General features: G+C 38.8%; 2 protein-coding genes across 2 annotated transcripts in view; both read left to right on the top strand.

Annotated features, from left to right (window-relative positions):
• The window catches only part of LOC127440684 (guanine nucleotide-binding protein G(q) subunit alpha), a 64,458-nt gene extending 49,313 nt beyond the window's left edge, over positions 1-15,145 (top strand). Inside the window, exons 4-7 of the mRNA XM_051697423.1 lie at positions 937-1,065; positions 8,539-8,668; positions 9,149-9,302; positions 9,568-15,145. Of these exons, the coding sequence (XP_051553383.1) occupies positions 937-1,065; positions 8,539-8,668; positions 9,149-9,302; positions 9,568-9,758 (604 nt within the window). The 3' untranslated portion in view covers positions 9,759-15,145. The remainder of the gene's footprint in view (positions 1-936; positions 1,066-8,538; positions 8,669-9,148; positions 9,303-9,567) is intronic.
• The window catches only part of LOC127440675 (ralA-binding protein 1-like), a 289,448-nt gene that overhangs the window by 224,475 nt on the left and 47,128 nt on the right, over positions 1-17,845 (top strand). The gene's annotated exons all lie outside the window — the stretch shown is intronic.

Genomic DNA, 17,845 nt, shown 5'->3' with positions numbered 1-17,845 from the left:
TTTGTCTGCGTTGTCCAAACAATGAATGCAATTCAATTCAAATTGTTTTTGCTGGCCAATGAATACCTGAATTTGTTGAATAACGTAAGCACACATACGTTGCCAGGATGTCTTTTAAAGAGTGCGCCATCAAAAAAAGCATTGCGGTTAATTATTATTATTTTTTTTTCCTTTTTCTCCCAATTTGGAACGCCCAATGTGCTTTTAAGTCCTCGTGGTCGTGTAGTGATTCGCCTCAGTCCGGGTGGCGGAGGACGAATCCCAGTTGCCTCCACGTCTGAGACCGTCAACCCGCGCATCTTATCACGTGTCTTGTTGAGCGCGTTGCCACGGAGACATAGTGCGTGTGGAGGCTTCACACCATCCACTGCGGCAACCACGCTCAACTCACCACACGCCCCACTGAGAACGAACCACATTATAGCGACCACGAGGAGCTTACCCCATGTGACTCTACCCTCCCTAGCAACTGGGCCAATTTGGTTACTTAGGAGACTTAGGAATTTTTTAATGTCATTTTAGTTCTCCAGGAAGTGTACCTTGTTTAAGGATGTTTGATATTTTTTACTAGAAAGCAAGACAAGATAACTCTGTAAGATAATAATTTTTTGCAGCAGGCTAGTAACCCATTCTGAACATAGCCATAATTCCCAAGAGGAGACTAGTTTAGTTTTACCACGCACACAAAAATTGGTCTTCTTTAGATATTTTGTTCTTTTAGATTGTCTTACAAGACAACATAACGACCAGTCTGAGCGATCTGCTGACAAGGGAACATTGTCCAACATCCCTGTACCTCTCCAATGGAACGATCCTTTACTATGACAATCAACACTGGACCAAACCACCTGTTACAGTAATAAATTGGTTAATCATGTTTTATTTCTCTCTCTCTCTCTCTCTCTCTCTCTCTCTCTCTCTCATCTTTTTCTGTAGCTATCTATCCGATCTGGATCGCATCGCCGACCCCTCCTACCTTCCCACCCAACAGGACGTGCTGAGGGTTCGAATCCCTACCACAGGGATCATTGAATACCCATTTGACCTTCAAAGCATCATTTTCAGGTAAAGGACACCAAGCAATTATTCAGCTATTGTTCGAAATCTAGGAAATGAACTAGAACAAAAAAAGATTTCTCAGTCTATGTAGGTTAGAATTGAGAATACAGCCACACTGGAGAGATATTAATATTTTCCATTAATTCTGGAGACGACTTTCTAGTGTTTGACCTACAAGGATCGAATCTCACCCCTTATCAGTCAAAGATGTCTTTGTTGCATTTCCATTGTTTTTTGGTTTGTTTTTTGTTTGTAAGAAAAATACTGTTGTAAGCTGAAGGTTTTTGGTGCACTTTTATAAACGTCAGATGATAGATATGATAGATGATATGAAAGAAAGTTATGAAACTTTGATGTTGGCTTGACAAAGCCTTATCTGAAAGTTTAAACTAGATTTAAATTTTTTTTTTGAGGTTTGAAGGTTATACATATGGTCAGAGAGCAACTTAAACTTATTTAAATGGTGCGTTCAAGTCATGTCGGAATGGCCGTAATAACAAGAAACCATTCACGTCTTCGTAGTACTCGTAATTACAAATTGTAAACTCGTAATTCTATGAAAGTTCTGACTTGAATGTTGTGACATCATGTAAAAAGAATCAATATGGCAGTGGCCTCAGCAGTTAAAGGGGTCTTGAAATGCTATTTTGTAATAATTTCCACAGAGGTCCACTGATAATGTCAGTAAAGTTTTTTGCACCAAAACCTGTCATAGTTTAATAATAAATGATCATTTCCCATCCTGTGTCTGGCCCTCTGTCTGAAATGCTCGGTTTTGGCCACAGCGTCTCCTTTAACTTCAATGTAAAAGCCCACTGTTCCGATTGGCTAACATCGTGCCGCCCCTCAAATTCAGCTGTATTTGTAACTCAATTGGAAGAGATTCGGAAGCTCTCCTCAACATTTCTAAAACTACATTTCAGGGTTTAAACATAATGCACATCCAACACATTGCATCTGAATATATTAAAATGTTCACTCAAGCACATTAGCACCATAACTATCAAACAGTCATGACATTTGAAATATTCATGAATTAAACTGTTTACTCACGATTTTGCTGACAAGTCCAAGTGTTCTTAACTGTCCCAATTCTTCAATAACAGTTCCTTTGCAACACTTGAATCATATTATGACTCGCTCACAAGCAGTCCACGCTGATATTCGCACATACACAGTCCATAACACGATGAAACATGGCGCACACACATTGATGCACGTAGGCGCAGATCGCCAGAAACGCATCCAAGCGGTCAGTGATGTCCAGCTAGTGCTTGTTTACATATACCAACAATTAAAAATAGCACAGATGGGTGCAAGAACAGCAAGCAGAGCAGCTGAATGAAACTGAAACCGCGTCTTTTAAAAGCAGCACGATAAACATGGCAACGGTCAATGATGTCTGTGTAGTGCATCTTATATGCACAAAATACAAAAAAACAAAAACAAAAAAAAAGTCCAGATGGGTCTCGTTTGGTGTTCAGAATAGCTGGTCACACACTAGGCCTGTCTCTCTCTGTTTACAGTACGAACTGAACGCCAGTGGGCGGGGCCAAGGGTGCGATGACACATCTTGTGGGCCGTGTAAATACAATTGAGCAATGTCTTGTGACATCACAAACACACAGTTTTCAAAACGAGACGTTTCAAACATGTGGGAATTATAAATGCTGTTTTTAGACTGGGGGAGGAAGTTTTGAGTTTTGAAATTTACAGTATGTTTTTATTGTACCTCTTATATGTCTAAGTATCAAGGAAAGTTTGATTTTCCATTTCATGACCCCTTTAAAGGGTTAGTTCCCCCAAAAATGAAAATGATCTTATCATTTACTCACCCTCATGCCATCCCAGGTGTGTATGACTTTCTTTCTTCAGCAGAACACATTTTGAAGAAAAAAAAAAAATGTCTCGGCTCAGTAGGTCCTTAAAATGCAAGTGGATGGTGATCAGACTTTTGAATCTGCAAAACTCACAGACAGACAGCATAAATGCAGCCATCGGATTCCTGCAGTTAAATTAATGTCTTCTAAAGTGACACGATCACTTTTGATGCAAAAAGATCAATATATAGGTACTTTTTAAACTATAAATCATCGCTTCCGGTCAGCAGCAGTATGCGTGTGTGACGTAATCGCGTTGTCATGTTCACACGAGACCTGACGCACGTGCAACACCCCGGAAGAGCAGCGCTCTTTACAACGGAGTAGGAGGAACGCTGTACAGAAGCTTCATTGGTTTTGGTTTAGATCTGTATTTTTAATCTCACAATGGTGCAGTGTACATGTACAGTATTTCAGATTGATATTCCATTTTTTATAACCAGGAGATACCTGGAGCGCTTTTTGTTTTTAAACATTTTGCAAAAACATATAGAGGTGAATTAATTAATTGACATGCAGTGTTTAAATATTTTGATGAAATAATGAAATATTTCAATTTGATTGATTTGTCCAGCGGTAATCAGAATCATCATGGTGCGGCCTAGTGGTTGGTTGGAAAAACTGTGTATAACAATATGCTAGCTTGACAACATAATTACAAAATTCCCCCTAAAAGGTTTATTTGCTTTGCTGTCGTAAGTAAGAGAAAATCCACATAAGGCTGTACAATACCTCACAAAGTTTTGGCATTCTGAACAAGAAATTTATGCTTACAGCTGTGTAACCATTTTAATAACCAACTTTATTATTTTAATATTGACTTTGTACTCTTAACAACTAGGGATGGGCACGAGTACTCGGGTACTCGGACGTGGCAGCAAAATGATCATGAAAACGATGATCGACGGTGATCAAACATGATGTGACTTTTCACTTAATTCGAAATTCAGTGACAATTAACTGACAACTAAACACAAACATGTCAAAGAGGGAGCTTATTTTTAGATTTTTTGAGATTGATTACGTTGTGAATTTGAGGGGTACATTGATTGTCAGAGATGTCTCATAGCAACCAAACTGATATACGACGCTGCAATGCTATAAATCAAAAGAGAATGTAATTAACCGTGTTTTGAACACCTGTCTCTGCAAAACATTTGCTAAACACGTTTTATTATCATTTAATGTAAGAACTTTGACTCGTTAATGGATATTATTTTATAAAAGTGAATGTTTGTCACTGACTGTAAACCTCCCTGCCTTGTTGACGTAACACACACCTGCATCTCATCGAAATGGGAGTGGAATATTTCCACATGAGTTTCCAAGTTAGAAGTCTGACATAAAGTGTCATTCCGTTGCACTTTCCCCAGTTGAAATGTGTAAATTCCGTCTCTCCGAGTTGAATGGAATGCTTCATGAATCATCACAGCAACAACAATACGGAGCATCGCGTCTTTCCCCACAGGAGCGAACACTTGGGGAGAAACACACACACCAGGCAGTGGACTCAACGCGCTGAAGCAGCGCATATACAGCAGGCGAGTGTTTCAAACAGCTAGACAGAGCGCAGCTAAATGGAACAGAATGCAGCGTCTTCAAAACTGAACTTCAACATAACACGCATATTAAAAATGCGATGGTTATAGTGTATCCTGTTAAGCCAGTACACCAGTACTCGAGTAGACAAAATTACCAAAATGCCCATCCCAATTAACAACCCAAGTTACATGTATAAGTGTTTCCGTGGCAACTAAACTGTGTCATATGGCTGATGAGATTTTGTGTCCCCCTCCTACTCTTGGGATCATTCGTATGCCCATGATTATATGAAAACTTCATTTTTTAGTTTTGCCCACTCTCTCATATTGACTCAATGAATGATTACCATCAGCTCAAAGGTTTTTAATCTCAAACCCACATGGATCCCATGTGGAGCTTCCCGGAAGAGTAAAACGGTTTTCGAACTCTCGCAAACACAAACATTCTCGCTTTCTTTTACGTATCTCGCACCCTCTGTCTCACCTCCTGCCAAATTTCGCTGTTGAGTATGGAGTGAATGTGGAGACTCGTCCTACATTAAAGAGCATGTGTATGTTGAGAAGTAGGTCACCTAGCCCCTGGCTGAAGGAAATGAGGACGCTTCTATCTGAAGGAGCTTTATTTTGGGCAGCCAATCCAAGAGGGCTTCATTTATCAAAGGCCCCTCTGTGAACTGCTGGCTCAAGACTGAAGCTCTGGCACCGCTAGGGGGCGCTGTGTGCCATTTAAACCCAATATCAGTGCTGGAAAAATGGTATACGTTCCGGCCGCATACTCACCATGTTGCTAAAATCTAGGGCTGTGGAATAGCATACTAGTAGACTACTCTTACTGTTTAGTAGTATGTAGTCTGTACTCTGATGACCTCCTACATTTTCCAAAATGTACAGGATACAACAATACTATAGCACCCTACCAACATTTAGGCTCAGGCATACTTAATTTTTCAGCATTCCAGGTTGTCTCGAACATGGTCTAGCACTCGGCCTTACAAAGTATACCATTGTGACAGCGAGCAAATGCAAATGTGTTTGACGCACATACAGTACGACTGCTTTGTGTCTCTTTTAGTACCGTCAATGGCAGGCGAATGTCTCTGCGCAGACTCTGCTGATGACAAAATTTGCATCTTGCATATTGTGCACGTTCCCACCAGCAACACGAACCACCAAAGTATACTTCGACATTTACTGCTCTTACTATTTCTGTAGTATGTACTGTATACTGTGCGTAGTATATACCCAGATGACCTACTACATCAATACTGAGGCACCAGGACTGGTATCGTATCGAAGCAAACATTTTGGTATCTGAGCAACCCTAGTGCCTCAGTATCGATACTATAATCAACAAATAAAAAAACTCAGATTTTTGATAAAATTACACAGAAAATAACTTGAAAGGACTGCATAAAGTCTCACAGATACAAATTATGCATTTTCCGTAAAAAACTTTCTGGATTCCATGTTAAATGATTTCATTAAATATTATGATCAAATGGTGTTTAATCAAATTGATACATACAGCTTTAATCAAATAAAAATACAATTATTATTTTTATTTAGTTTTTTGTACAAAAAAATTCAATTGAATTTTTGGTAAAATAAAATGCTGCACAACAGAGCTTCACAGAATTAATGGAAACATTAATGAAAAAAATCTGATTACCTGATTAAATGCTGATAATACACTTGCGTTTGTGATATAGCTTACAGATGATAATAATAATAATACAACCATTTCATATTATATAATTGTTATTATGTCTTCAATTTATCACATCCAGTTGATTAGAGCTTTCATTTTAGTGGGACTTTTATTTTGACAGACCTTTGACTTCCTGTTTTCGACGGGTTAGTTATATAAAGCTTCCCTTTTATGCTGGGATACTCCCGTCCTCGAGCTGAAATCTCTGAGCTGCACCGGAGGAGTTCATTTAATGTTAACAGATATTTATACCATTTATACACACTGCATGAAAATTAAGCACCAGTAGTGTGTGTTGCGTTTGTGTGAGTGTGTGCGCGTGTGTGTATGAAGCAGATGACGGAGAGCAGAGTGGCACCTCTTGTTCATTCTGTAGCGTGCAGCGCATGTGACTGTATTTTTAATTAAATTACATCCTTTTGCTGTTTAATGATCACACTTGGCCATATCCAGATGGTTTTTATTTTATTTTTAAATTGTCATTGATTTCATCTCAAAACTGTCACATTTTGCTAATGACAGCATACTGTAATATGGTACCGAAATTAGCAACAAGATGATATCGTACCGTTTAAATTTTTTGGGGTATCGTGATACTTCGTTAGTACCGGTAAACCACGCAAACCTAGTATGTACTGTGTAGTGTGTGCTGTACGCAAATCTCTGTATGTATGGAACATGCAGATGACCTACAACAAAACTATAGCATGCCACCAAAAATACTACTCTTACTATTTCTGTAGTATGTATACTGTGCATAGTATGTATGCAGATGATGTTATACATTTCCCAAAATGTGCAGTATACAACAGTGTAACAAGGAGGAGGGCGTGGCCGGGCTATGATGGAGCACGGCCGGCGCTGAATCAGCTGATCAGCGGGAGAGTGAGATAAGGGGCGGCCAGAGACGCCGGTTCGAAAGAGAGAGACGCACACAGCCGTGTTGCATATGTGTCTGTTTGTTATGTTTTATGTTGTTTTAAGTTGAGTTTTACATTAAACCTTACGTTTACTGTTCAGCCGTTTCCCGCCTCCTCCTTGCCCATCCTTATACTGATACAGTGGTGCCGAAACCTGGGAGGGAGGAGGGATGTGCTGTCGGGGAGTCTTCGCCGTTGCCAACCGCAAGGGGAGCAGCTTCGGCCATCTGCCTGGGGACAGAGGGGTCGCTGCTGAGAGCCGGAGGAACCGCGGCCATCTTCCGAGAAGGGGAGGAGCGGTTCTGTCCGCCAGGGGCCGGAGGACTCGTTGCCATCCCCCGGGGGAGGAGCGAGCCGGCATCCGCCAGAGGGCGGAGGAGCGGTTGAGGACCGGGTGACAGTGCATCCGGGAGCCGGCAAGCAAGTTCTTCTCTCTCTCCTCTCTCTCTCTGTGTGTCTCCGCTCACCCTTTCCCTCTCCCCACGCCTAACCTCGTCTCTTCCCCCAGGTTCACAGGAGGTGGGGTGGACCACCAGCTGACAGAACGGGGGGGGGAGAGCTAGTCAGACCGGTGGCGCCCCAGCCTGAGTTGGGCGGGGGAGGAGTGTGACGAGGAGGAGGGTGTGGCCGGGCCGTGATGGAGCACGGCCGGCGCTGAATCAGCTGATCAGTGGGAGAGCGAGATAAGGGGCGGACGGAGACGCCGGTTCGAGAGAGAGAGAGACGCACTCGGCCGCGTTGCATATGTGTCTGTTTGTCTTATGTTTTATGTTGTTTTAAGTTGAGTTTTACATTAAACCTTACGTTTACTGTTCAGCCGGTTCCCGCCACCTCCTTGCCCATCCTTATACTGTTACAAACAATAATATAGCATGCTGCCAACCATACTACTCTTACTATTTCTGTAATGTGCATAATGTACGTAGTATGTAACAGAAGACCTACTACGTTCGTCAAAATGTGCAGTATACAACAATACTGTAGCATGCTACCATTTCTGTATTATGTATACTGTGCACACTGCACAGTATGCAAATTTCTGTACGTATCGAATAAGCAGAGCTGCATGTACCGTATATAGTGTGTGTGCAGTATAGATGACAGAGCGCACTGTACAAAAGTGTGAAGAATGAAATGGATGTAATATCAGACATGATTTTTAACATCTTTCTTGACTCGTTATTTGATCGGAATATTTTTACAAAAAACTGGTTTAAAAATGCGAATTAACTGTTTATATTTCCAAGATGATTACTTGCTGGATTGAGCGTGCAAAGTGATGAGATCACGTGACAACAATGTATCATATTAATGGTGTTTGAAATGTTTAGTGTTGCATAATGTATCAAATCATGCAGTAATGCATTTATAATGGAAATAATATGCATAATTAACCAATAATGCAAATGTTCTCACTCTTTCTCTCTCAGGATGGTTGATGTTGGAGGTCAGAGGTCAGAGCGCAGGAAGTGGATCCACTGCTTTGAGAATGTGACGTCCATCATGTTCCTGGTGGCTCTGAGCGAGTACGATCAGGTTCTGGTCGAGTCGGACAATGAGGTGAATAGTTCTGTAATCACCTGACCACACCAGTGTTTTATTTAACTGTAGACACGTTTAAAAGTAGAACTAGAAACCACGAAAGTCACAGTAACGGAAGCTTTTCTTGCTGAAAGGTCTAGCAATTGACTGATATGGGTTTTTATTGGCAGTTGTAGATAAAATTGCTGTAGTTAAGTGGATGTTTTTTTTTTTTATTTACACAAAATGTACTCACAATTCATGCAATAGTAGTTGAAAATAGAATGTGCATTATCCATTAACAATTATCCATTGTCAGTAGATTTTTTTAATTGACAGTGAATAATAATAAATAAAAAAAAGACTTGCTTCATGGCCAGACAAATTTTCACCACTAGGAATGCATTGTTTGGATATAAAGTCCTTTTCACTGTGAGAATGCATGCTTAATGTGAGTAAGCCTTTACTCAGACAAAATCCCAGCAATAATGATGCTCTTCTGTCTCTCTTTGTGTTCAGAACCGTATGGAGGAGAGCAAGGCTCTGTTCAGGACGATAATCACATATCCATGGTTCCAAAACTCCTCTGTCATTCTCTTCCTCAACAAGAAAGATCTGCTAGAGGAAAAAATCTCCTACTCACACCTGGTTGATTACTTCCCAGAGTTTGATGGTACATCTGATTCTTAAATTAAAAAATAAATAAATATAAATATTTTTTATCTAGACCGGATTCATGCAAGCATTAACAATTTTTGCAAGCTTTTGATTAGCTGCTGATGTTATTAGTTTGAATAGATGATTCTGAGCTTCCTTGACATGTTTCTGTCTGTAGGCTAGTTTGTATGTCAAACATATTAAAATAGTAGTTTCAGGCCCTATTTTGTGCCCTATTTGTGTGAAATGGCTAATAACCCCATGTAAACATTCTTCCGTAGGGCCGCAGAGGGATGCTCAGGCCGCACGGGAGTTCATCCTGAAGATGTTTGTGGATCTGAATCCAGACAGCGACAAGATCATCTACTCCCATTTTACCTGCGCGACCGACACCGAGAACATCCGCTTTGTGTTTGCGGCGGTGAAGGACACCATCCTTCAGCTGAACCTGAAGGAATACAACCTGGTGTGAGATGTGCAACGGTCTGACACGATCACATGATCAGCACAGAACAGGCACCTACAGAGCGTGCGCACACCTAGGTCCACACGCAAACACATATACAAACACATGCATCATTTATAAATTCAACAACACGTGGCTCTTGCAATTTTCTTTTTTCCACAGCTTCCAGAAATAAAGGACATCTCCTGCTCATCATTTTTTCTTTTTCAAAATCTGTCCCGGCAACTTTCGTCAAAGGCCTCTTTCACTTTTCTCAAATTTGACCAGCAAAAGTGTCTCGAATTTGACAAAGGGCGTTAGATATGCAGTTCCAAAATTTCCAAGAAAGTATTCAGAGGAAATGTTGGATTGGCAGAGCCTTGATGGATGGAACAATCTGTGAAATGCTGGCCTGAAAACTAGAAGTGACGTTCCTTCCACATTCATTTGCTATTACGCACTCCAATCATGTCATCTGTTTCGAGGATTTCTCGGAATTCTGCCTGGATGAATGGAAAATGTGTTTTCACAAAGAAAAAAACAAACAAAAATCACAACATATTTACATACTTGTACTTGGACACAAGGACAAGTGCTGTGGTGCCGGAAAGTTCTGAACGGATCCATTGGATCTGTCTAGAATTCCGAGGATTCTGGCAAATTCTAGAATCCAGCGGGTTCCCTTGGGTTCCACTGATGGTGTTGAGAACCTTTTTTTCTCGTAGAGATGATAATCTCGATGAGGATAGTCTTCAACTTGCATCGATGAATGTAAACTTCATGTGAGAGCACTGCTAATGCAAAAAAAAAAATTTAAATCAGAAAAAAATATAACGAACGCAAATGGTTTAAGAATGCCTATATAAGCAAAACGATACAAAGCACGTGAGAGAGATGAAGCTAATTAAATAAATCTGTGTATATTGCTGAGATGATTATTTTAAAATCTTTTTAATGGTAAGTAACTAGAGCTACTTCTACTGCTATTGAATATAAAATAAATTATAACAGCAGTCGAATTAAAGATGGGTTAGAGACATTAAAGATTTTAAATGTGTGCGAAACAAGATTATATACATGCGATAGGTATTTGTTCTGCAGATTTCAACATTTAACAATTAAAATGATTGCGTCGCTTCCTACCCAACTGATTTTATATTTTGTAGTCTTTCCTACCTCCCCGGTTACATTTGCATTTTTCGACAGTAGCTGTCAGCCTAGTTTCGATATAACGATAGTTTGGCGACTTACAGGCGTAACGCTCGGAGTGCGCGATTAGTGTTTTTTCACTCATGAACAGATACTTTTTCAATTCAGAATCTGGGTTGTAGACTTCGCAAGGTATTGTCGTCTTTCGAGGTGCACACAGTCCATTAAATGTTTACGCAATTTGAAAAGAAACAAATTTCAAATACGTCAATGAATTCTGGTGGGTTCGGGGGGGCGGGGTGGGGGCGTGGACAGGAAAGCATTTATGCGCTGATGTTAATTGAATGTGTATATTTATATTTGTAAATAGGTATACACATTATTGCTTATGTACAAAACGTCTGTGGTACACTATCTTTGGCAAAAAAAATAAGAAAAAAACACTTTCGTAATTATGTACGGTTTTGTTGATTTTCTTATGAATTACAATATTATTGAAACTGTGATTCTTGTTTTAATTTAATTTTTTATTTTATTGTCACTATGAATACTTCAAATGATATACACTTAGCTAAAAAAAATAATAACACGTACAGTTATGAGCAATACTCTGAGAAAACGAAATCAGACTTCTGAAAACGTTATTTTGTTCGACATCACAAGGAAACATCGGAGCAGAATGTTTTTCCTCATCATTTTTCCCAGGAGATCGGAAAAAGCCTCCTCTACATTGTGAATATTATATGAGATAAAGAATATGATTTTTAAGCAAAAGAAAAAGACTAATTAAAGAACGTTTTATTTATATAATTTATTAACCAGATCTGAAGTTGTTGATCATTTGAATGCTATTGTTTCTCTTTCTATTTGAAGCACTCCCATGTTATGATACAGAAATAGGAGACTAGTGTCTGTACTGCTGTATAAAACTCCGTTATAGATAAAAAAAAATTTACTTTTTAGATTTTGTTGACAAACCCCCCCCCCCAGCATAATTGTTGCCATTATGTTTCCACGCAGTTAATTGTAGTATAAATATTTTTCTCTAACCACACTTTTCACTTTCTTACCTTTTTTTTTTTTTTATCGTTAAATTTCCGAATGATGTTTAGGTGCAGTGCTTAAAAACGAAAATAGGAAATTTACTATATGAAAATAGACAGCTTGTTATCTGTGATTGAGGATCTATTTGGACAACGCTTGCAAGTAGTGACTTTTTACTTTACTTTCTAATTTTATTTCATTTTCTTAAATTCATGGCTTGTTTCCTTCATTGTGTATGTGATGCACAGATAGAAAAGTGTTCTACGGTTATTTTACAGTCAATATTTTATACAGTTGATGTAATTTTCATCAAGGGCTAAGAAAACATGTCAAAACCAATGTGAAAACTGATACACGGCAGGAGTGAACAGTTGGCCGCAGCTTAAAGATCAAAGTACGATTCAGTATTCAGTCAAATGGTTTGAGAAATTTGGTTTTTGCTGTACGTGGTCAGTTTAGCCAGTGAGTAAGTATTCAAATGTGTACTCATACCATCAAATTCCCATTCCACCAAATTCTAATGCATTATTCACTATTTTATCAGTTTTACTCCCCGAGTTAATTACTTATTGTTATGGTCATCAGATTTTTTTATTAGAGAGCACCCAAACAGGTTCACTTTCCCAAATCCTATCTTAACGTTACCTTAAAACCTCTGACGTATTATTTGTAGGCTGAAACAATGTGGGGTTTGGAAATGTCACATTTCTAAATCCTGAAATGTTTTCTGCTCTCTTAGTTGTTCATAGTGATAAAAGTCTGAAACTGATGATACAAAGCAAATTGTGGCCACTGAACAGTAAATAATTTAACAGCTAAAAGAGGTATTGGATTGAGTCGAGACATATTTAGACACTATAGTGCATCCTGTGGCAGTGCGTTGTTCACTTGACATATGTGTCTCTTTGAAATGAGTGATCTTAGTCAAGTTTATGGCTCATAAAGACCCTTTGCTCTTGTATTCTGTCAGTAACGCTATGAAAAAAACAGTGTTAATGGTTGCTTTGTTGCATCTGAGGTTTGGAAGCTAGTGATTGTAAATGCATTGCTCCTACAATGGGACGTTGTCTAGCGCAGCTTGCTTTTCTTAATGCACTTTTTCATTTTTTCGTGGCACAAGGTAAATGCCTGGAAACACTCTCTGAGCAAGTGCGACTCTTAACAGTTTGAAGCTTCACATATCACTGTCTTTGGAGTTGTGGGAAGGAAGTTACTTCCTTAGTGTGCCAGTTCCAGAGTTCTCGTGTTGACTTTACCAGAAGAACTGCTACCTCTGTGAACCTTGTGATGTATTTGGGCATTGTAGGATTGGTAGTCACGTGACAAGCACACTTAGTCTTTAGGGCACAGTCGATTGTGGCTAAACTTTATAAGATGGGGGAAACGCAATTTGGATCTTGCCAACAGTCGCAAAGTTCATTTAACTCTTGCTTGTGTTTTTCTGTTTTTACAACGTACGCTAAACATGGCAGTCTACCAACACCTCCTAAGGTTGAATATTCTTTGTTGGCCAACTTCCTAATGGTTCTGTGAGTTTTAAATGAGAAATAGCATCTTTCCTGCTGTTTATGAGAGAATATTCACAATGGACTATTGAATAAACATATCTGTTTTGAGGGCTTTGGCTATTCTTAAAGGCTTCTGGTCAACTGTTTTAGATAGCACAGTTGGTAAGCGATTTGGGGGGTACTATATGTGTAAGGGTTTTCTACACACTACTGTTTAGGCTAGAAATATACTTTACGCAAATACACAAATGTAGACACGAATGCTTAGCAAACGCATTGCAAGTGCGCTGTCTCCTTGAACATAACACAGGTTTTTGCGTTACTGTTGTACTCAAGGGGACGTTAAAGTTTCCTTCAAATGTTTGTGCCAATAAACCGGATGTGTTGTTATTCATGTAGCTAGCTATAAACATGTCAACTTCAAAAAACTTGCTCAGCAGGATTCCCTTCAAACTGTTGTTAAGAGTATTTGATCTGCGATATAAAACTGCGCGACAGTTTACACTAATGCCTGCTCTGTTGACCCTTGCTTCAACACTGAGAATTCGGCATGTTCTTGCTGTGAATTACGAATTTCGGTGTTACTCATTTCAGAACGTAAAGATGCACAAAATCAAGCTTGCTTAGCTAAAAGTGTTTGAAGCTATTTTTAATGGGAATGGTGTGTCGCATGAACGTAGAGGAACAACTCAAGGTGTGCTGTAAAAGTGGTGCTATATCATGTGACCAAAAGTGACCATCCAAGATGGATCCAGTTTTGCTTTCCACACCCTGAAAACGTACCTTACGCATTTGTATCTGTCAAACGCTCAGTCTGAGCTTTCTGTAGTGTGTAGGCACCCTAACGTGTTTTTGTGTGTGACCTAGGGACATAAAAACAAAGCCTTTTGCCTTTGAATTTGTCTGAGCTCTGTCTACAAATTTGTCTGCCCATCAAATTTGTTGCCCCATTGCAGACAGAATAGTGAGACAGTTATTTCATATAAGCATGTATAGTTGTACAAATAGATGCATTAGCGTGGATTGGTTGAATGGTTGATGTTCTGACCCAAATGAAAGAATCATTGAAATTTGATTTCTGTTTTTCCTCCCCTTTTCTTTATAAATTTTCTGAAAATTGCTTTGTCCAGAACCACTTATATTTTCTTTTTTTCTTTTTTATTTTACTACAGGATAATGTCGATTTAATTAAGGGGTTTCTCTCACGCCTGTTCTCTGCTTCTTTTTACATTTTTATTTTGTAATTATACCAAATGTAAATGTTGGATAATATTGTGCGTGCCAATCCCCTTCTGTGAGACTGACTCATAACAAGTGCCAATTACTGTCCAAATCACATGTGGACTGTGAAATTAGACACAGCCCCCTTTAAAAATCGAGTAAAACACTAAATAAGAGAGTAAATAGTTTTACTTTGTATTTAAGTCTGAAAATAAACTGCTGTTTTTTTTTTTTTCTCTTTGCTATTTGTTTTTATTGTAATTTTTAAAGATTGTGCTCTTTGTCCAGATGGGAGTTTTGGGCTCAGATAAATACATTGAAGTCCTTGAGACGAGGAAACATAGTGAACATGTATTTACTACATTCTCGCCATATTTTTGTCATTTTTATTTGTATTTGTTTCATTTCAACTACTGTTGCCTGAACCACATTCAAACATGGAAATGATTTTCATAAACGCCTAAATTTAAATAAATTTGTTCCTATACTTGCTGAATGCCTATTGAGTTGTTTTCTTTGCATTGCCTGATATTCTTAAGTATTTAAAAAAAAATTGTATATTCAGTATATTCTGTTTTGCTTGCATTATAAATATGCAAAAAAAAAAAAAAAAAAAGGCCTTGTGTGCGTAATTTTAAAATGTTTGCAGAATTTGGTGGAGTTTTCTTTGCCCAGAAGGGGGCACGCAGAGATTGGATAATACCCTCTCTTTCACAGAAATTAAATGTAGATAAAGTGGTCCATCACAGTGGAAAATTCACAAAAGGGAACTGCATGCAATTCCAAGTGCTTTTGCCTGCTGTCAATAGAGATGTGATTCATTTGCCATGCATGGTTATGATAAATTGGCTTGCCTTTTGGTTGTTTAAAAATAGAGAATTTAAACTTCTTCAAATGCATTTGTCACACTGTAGGATCATTTAAATGAACTGTAATAAAGCTAAAAGGAAATAAAAAATTATGAACAACTTAATAAATGGAGACCAGAACCAAAAATATACACTTTTCCTCAAAAAAATCTAAAGTTTTACATAAATTCATTTCTATTATATTGTAATAATTTAAGTAATACACTTTTATATTATATTATATTATTATAAATGATACCAAATATTTGATGATTGCGTTTGACCTTATGTCCACTACAGTGGAGAAAACTGAATTGCTCTCAGGTTGAAGTGATTTAAATTTCTCTGGTCCCATGGGTGCAGTTAGCAGTATTGCATGTTGGAGTCGCTATCCAATGACCGAGAACAAAAGCGGAGTAATTTCTACAGCTTCCACCCACAAACACGCACTTCCGCCCGCTGTCATTTTATCCATTTGACATCTTAAAATGGGCCTCCTGAGCGCCACCTTAAATACCGCGTGCGAATGGCTGATTCCTACTATGGTGAAGGTGCAGCTCATGAATATTAATAATGTTACGTTTGTGTTGTAAGTCTTACTGGCTGAGAAGGAGACTGGCGCTAGTCAACAACTGTATGGTGAAGCCATTATTTATTTATTTATTTATTTAGTTTTTATTTAAAAACAGTCATCAATAAAGGCAATTTCACTATTCAACACTTAAAATTGAATGTGACATTTCTTGAGATAATTTGTTTTATTTGATGATAGAATAAAATCTAATAAAACAATTGAGGTCAATTTGGCTCAGGAAAAGACTTATTGTAGCATTTATATATACAGGTGCATCTCAATAAATTAGAATGTCGTGGAAAAGTTCATTTATTTCAGTAATTCAACTCAAATTGTGAAACTCGTGTATTAAATTCAGTGCACACAGACTGAAGTAGTTTAAGTCTTTGGTTCTTTTAATTGTGATGATTTTCGCTCACATTTAACAAAAACCCACCAATTCACTATCTCAAAAAATTAGAATACATCATAAGACTAATAAAAAAAAACATTTTTTGTGAAATGTTGGCCTTCTGGAAAGTATGTTCATTTACTGTATATGTACTCAATACTTGGTAGGGGCTCCTTTTGCTTTAATTACTGCCTCAATTCGGGGTGGCATGGAGGTGATCAGTTTGTGGCACTGCTGAGGCGGTATGGAAGCCCAGGTTTCTTTGACAGTGGCCTTCAGCTCATCTGCATTTTTTGGTCTCTTGTTTCTCATTTTCCTCTTGACAATACCCCATAGATTCTCTATAGGGTTCAGGTCTGGTGAGTTTGCTGGCCAGTCAAGCACACCAACACCATGGTCATTTAACCAACTTTTGGTGCTTTTGGCAGTGTGGGCAGGTGCCAAATCCTGCTGGAAAATGAAATCAGCATCTTTAAAAAGCTGGTCAGCAGAAGGAAGCCTGAAGTGCTCCAAAATTTCTTGGTAAACGGGTGCAGTGACTTTGGTTTTCAAAAAACACAATGGACCAACACCAGCAGATGACATTGCACCCCAAATCATCACAGACTGTGGAAACTTAACACTGGACTTCAAGCAACTTGGGCTATGAGCTTCTCCACCCTTCCTCCAGACTCTAGGACCTTGGTTTCCAAATGAAATACAAAACTTGCTCTCATCTGAAAAGAGGACTTTGGAACACTGGGCAACAGTCCAGTTCTTCTTCTCCTCAGCCCAGGTAAGACGCCTCTGACGTTGTCTGTGGTTCAGGAGTGGCTTAAAAGAGGAATACGACAACTGTAGCCAAATTCCATGACATGCCTGTGTGTGGTCGCTCTTGATGCCTTGACCCCAGCCTCATTCCATTCCTTGTGAAGTTCACCCAAATTCTTGAATCGATTTTGCTGGACAATAATAAGGCTGCGGTTCTCTCGGTTGGTTGTGCATCTTTTTCTTCCACACTTTTTCCTTCCACTCAACTTTCTGTTAACATGCTTGGATACAGCACTCTGTGAACAGCCAGCTTCTTTGGCAATGAATGTTTGTGGCTTACCCTCCTTGTGAAGGGTGTCAATGATTGTCTTCTGGACAACTGTCAGATCAGCAGTCTTCCCCATGATTGTGTAGCCTAGTGAACCAAACTGAGAGACCATTTTGAAGGCTCAGGAAACCTTTGCAGGTGTTTTGAGTTGATTAGCTGATTGGCATGTCAAAATATTCTAATTTTTTGAGATAGTGAATTGGTGGGTTTTTGTTAAATGTGAGCCAAAATCATCACAATTAAAAGAACCAAAGACTTAAACTACTTCAGTCTGTGTGCATTGAATTTATTTAATACACGA

This window comes from Myxocyprinus asiaticus, chromosome 5 (assembly GCF_019703515.2).
Source record: "Myxocyprinus asiaticus isolate MX2 ecotype Aquarium Trade chromosome 5, UBuf_Myxa_2, whole genome shotgun sequence".
Taxonomy (NCBI): domain Eukaryota; kingdom Metazoa; phylum Chordata; class Actinopteri; order Cypriniformes; family Catostomidae; genus Myxocyprinus; species Myxocyprinus asiaticus.
This window is presented reverse-complemented; position numbering and strand designations above follow the sequence as displayed.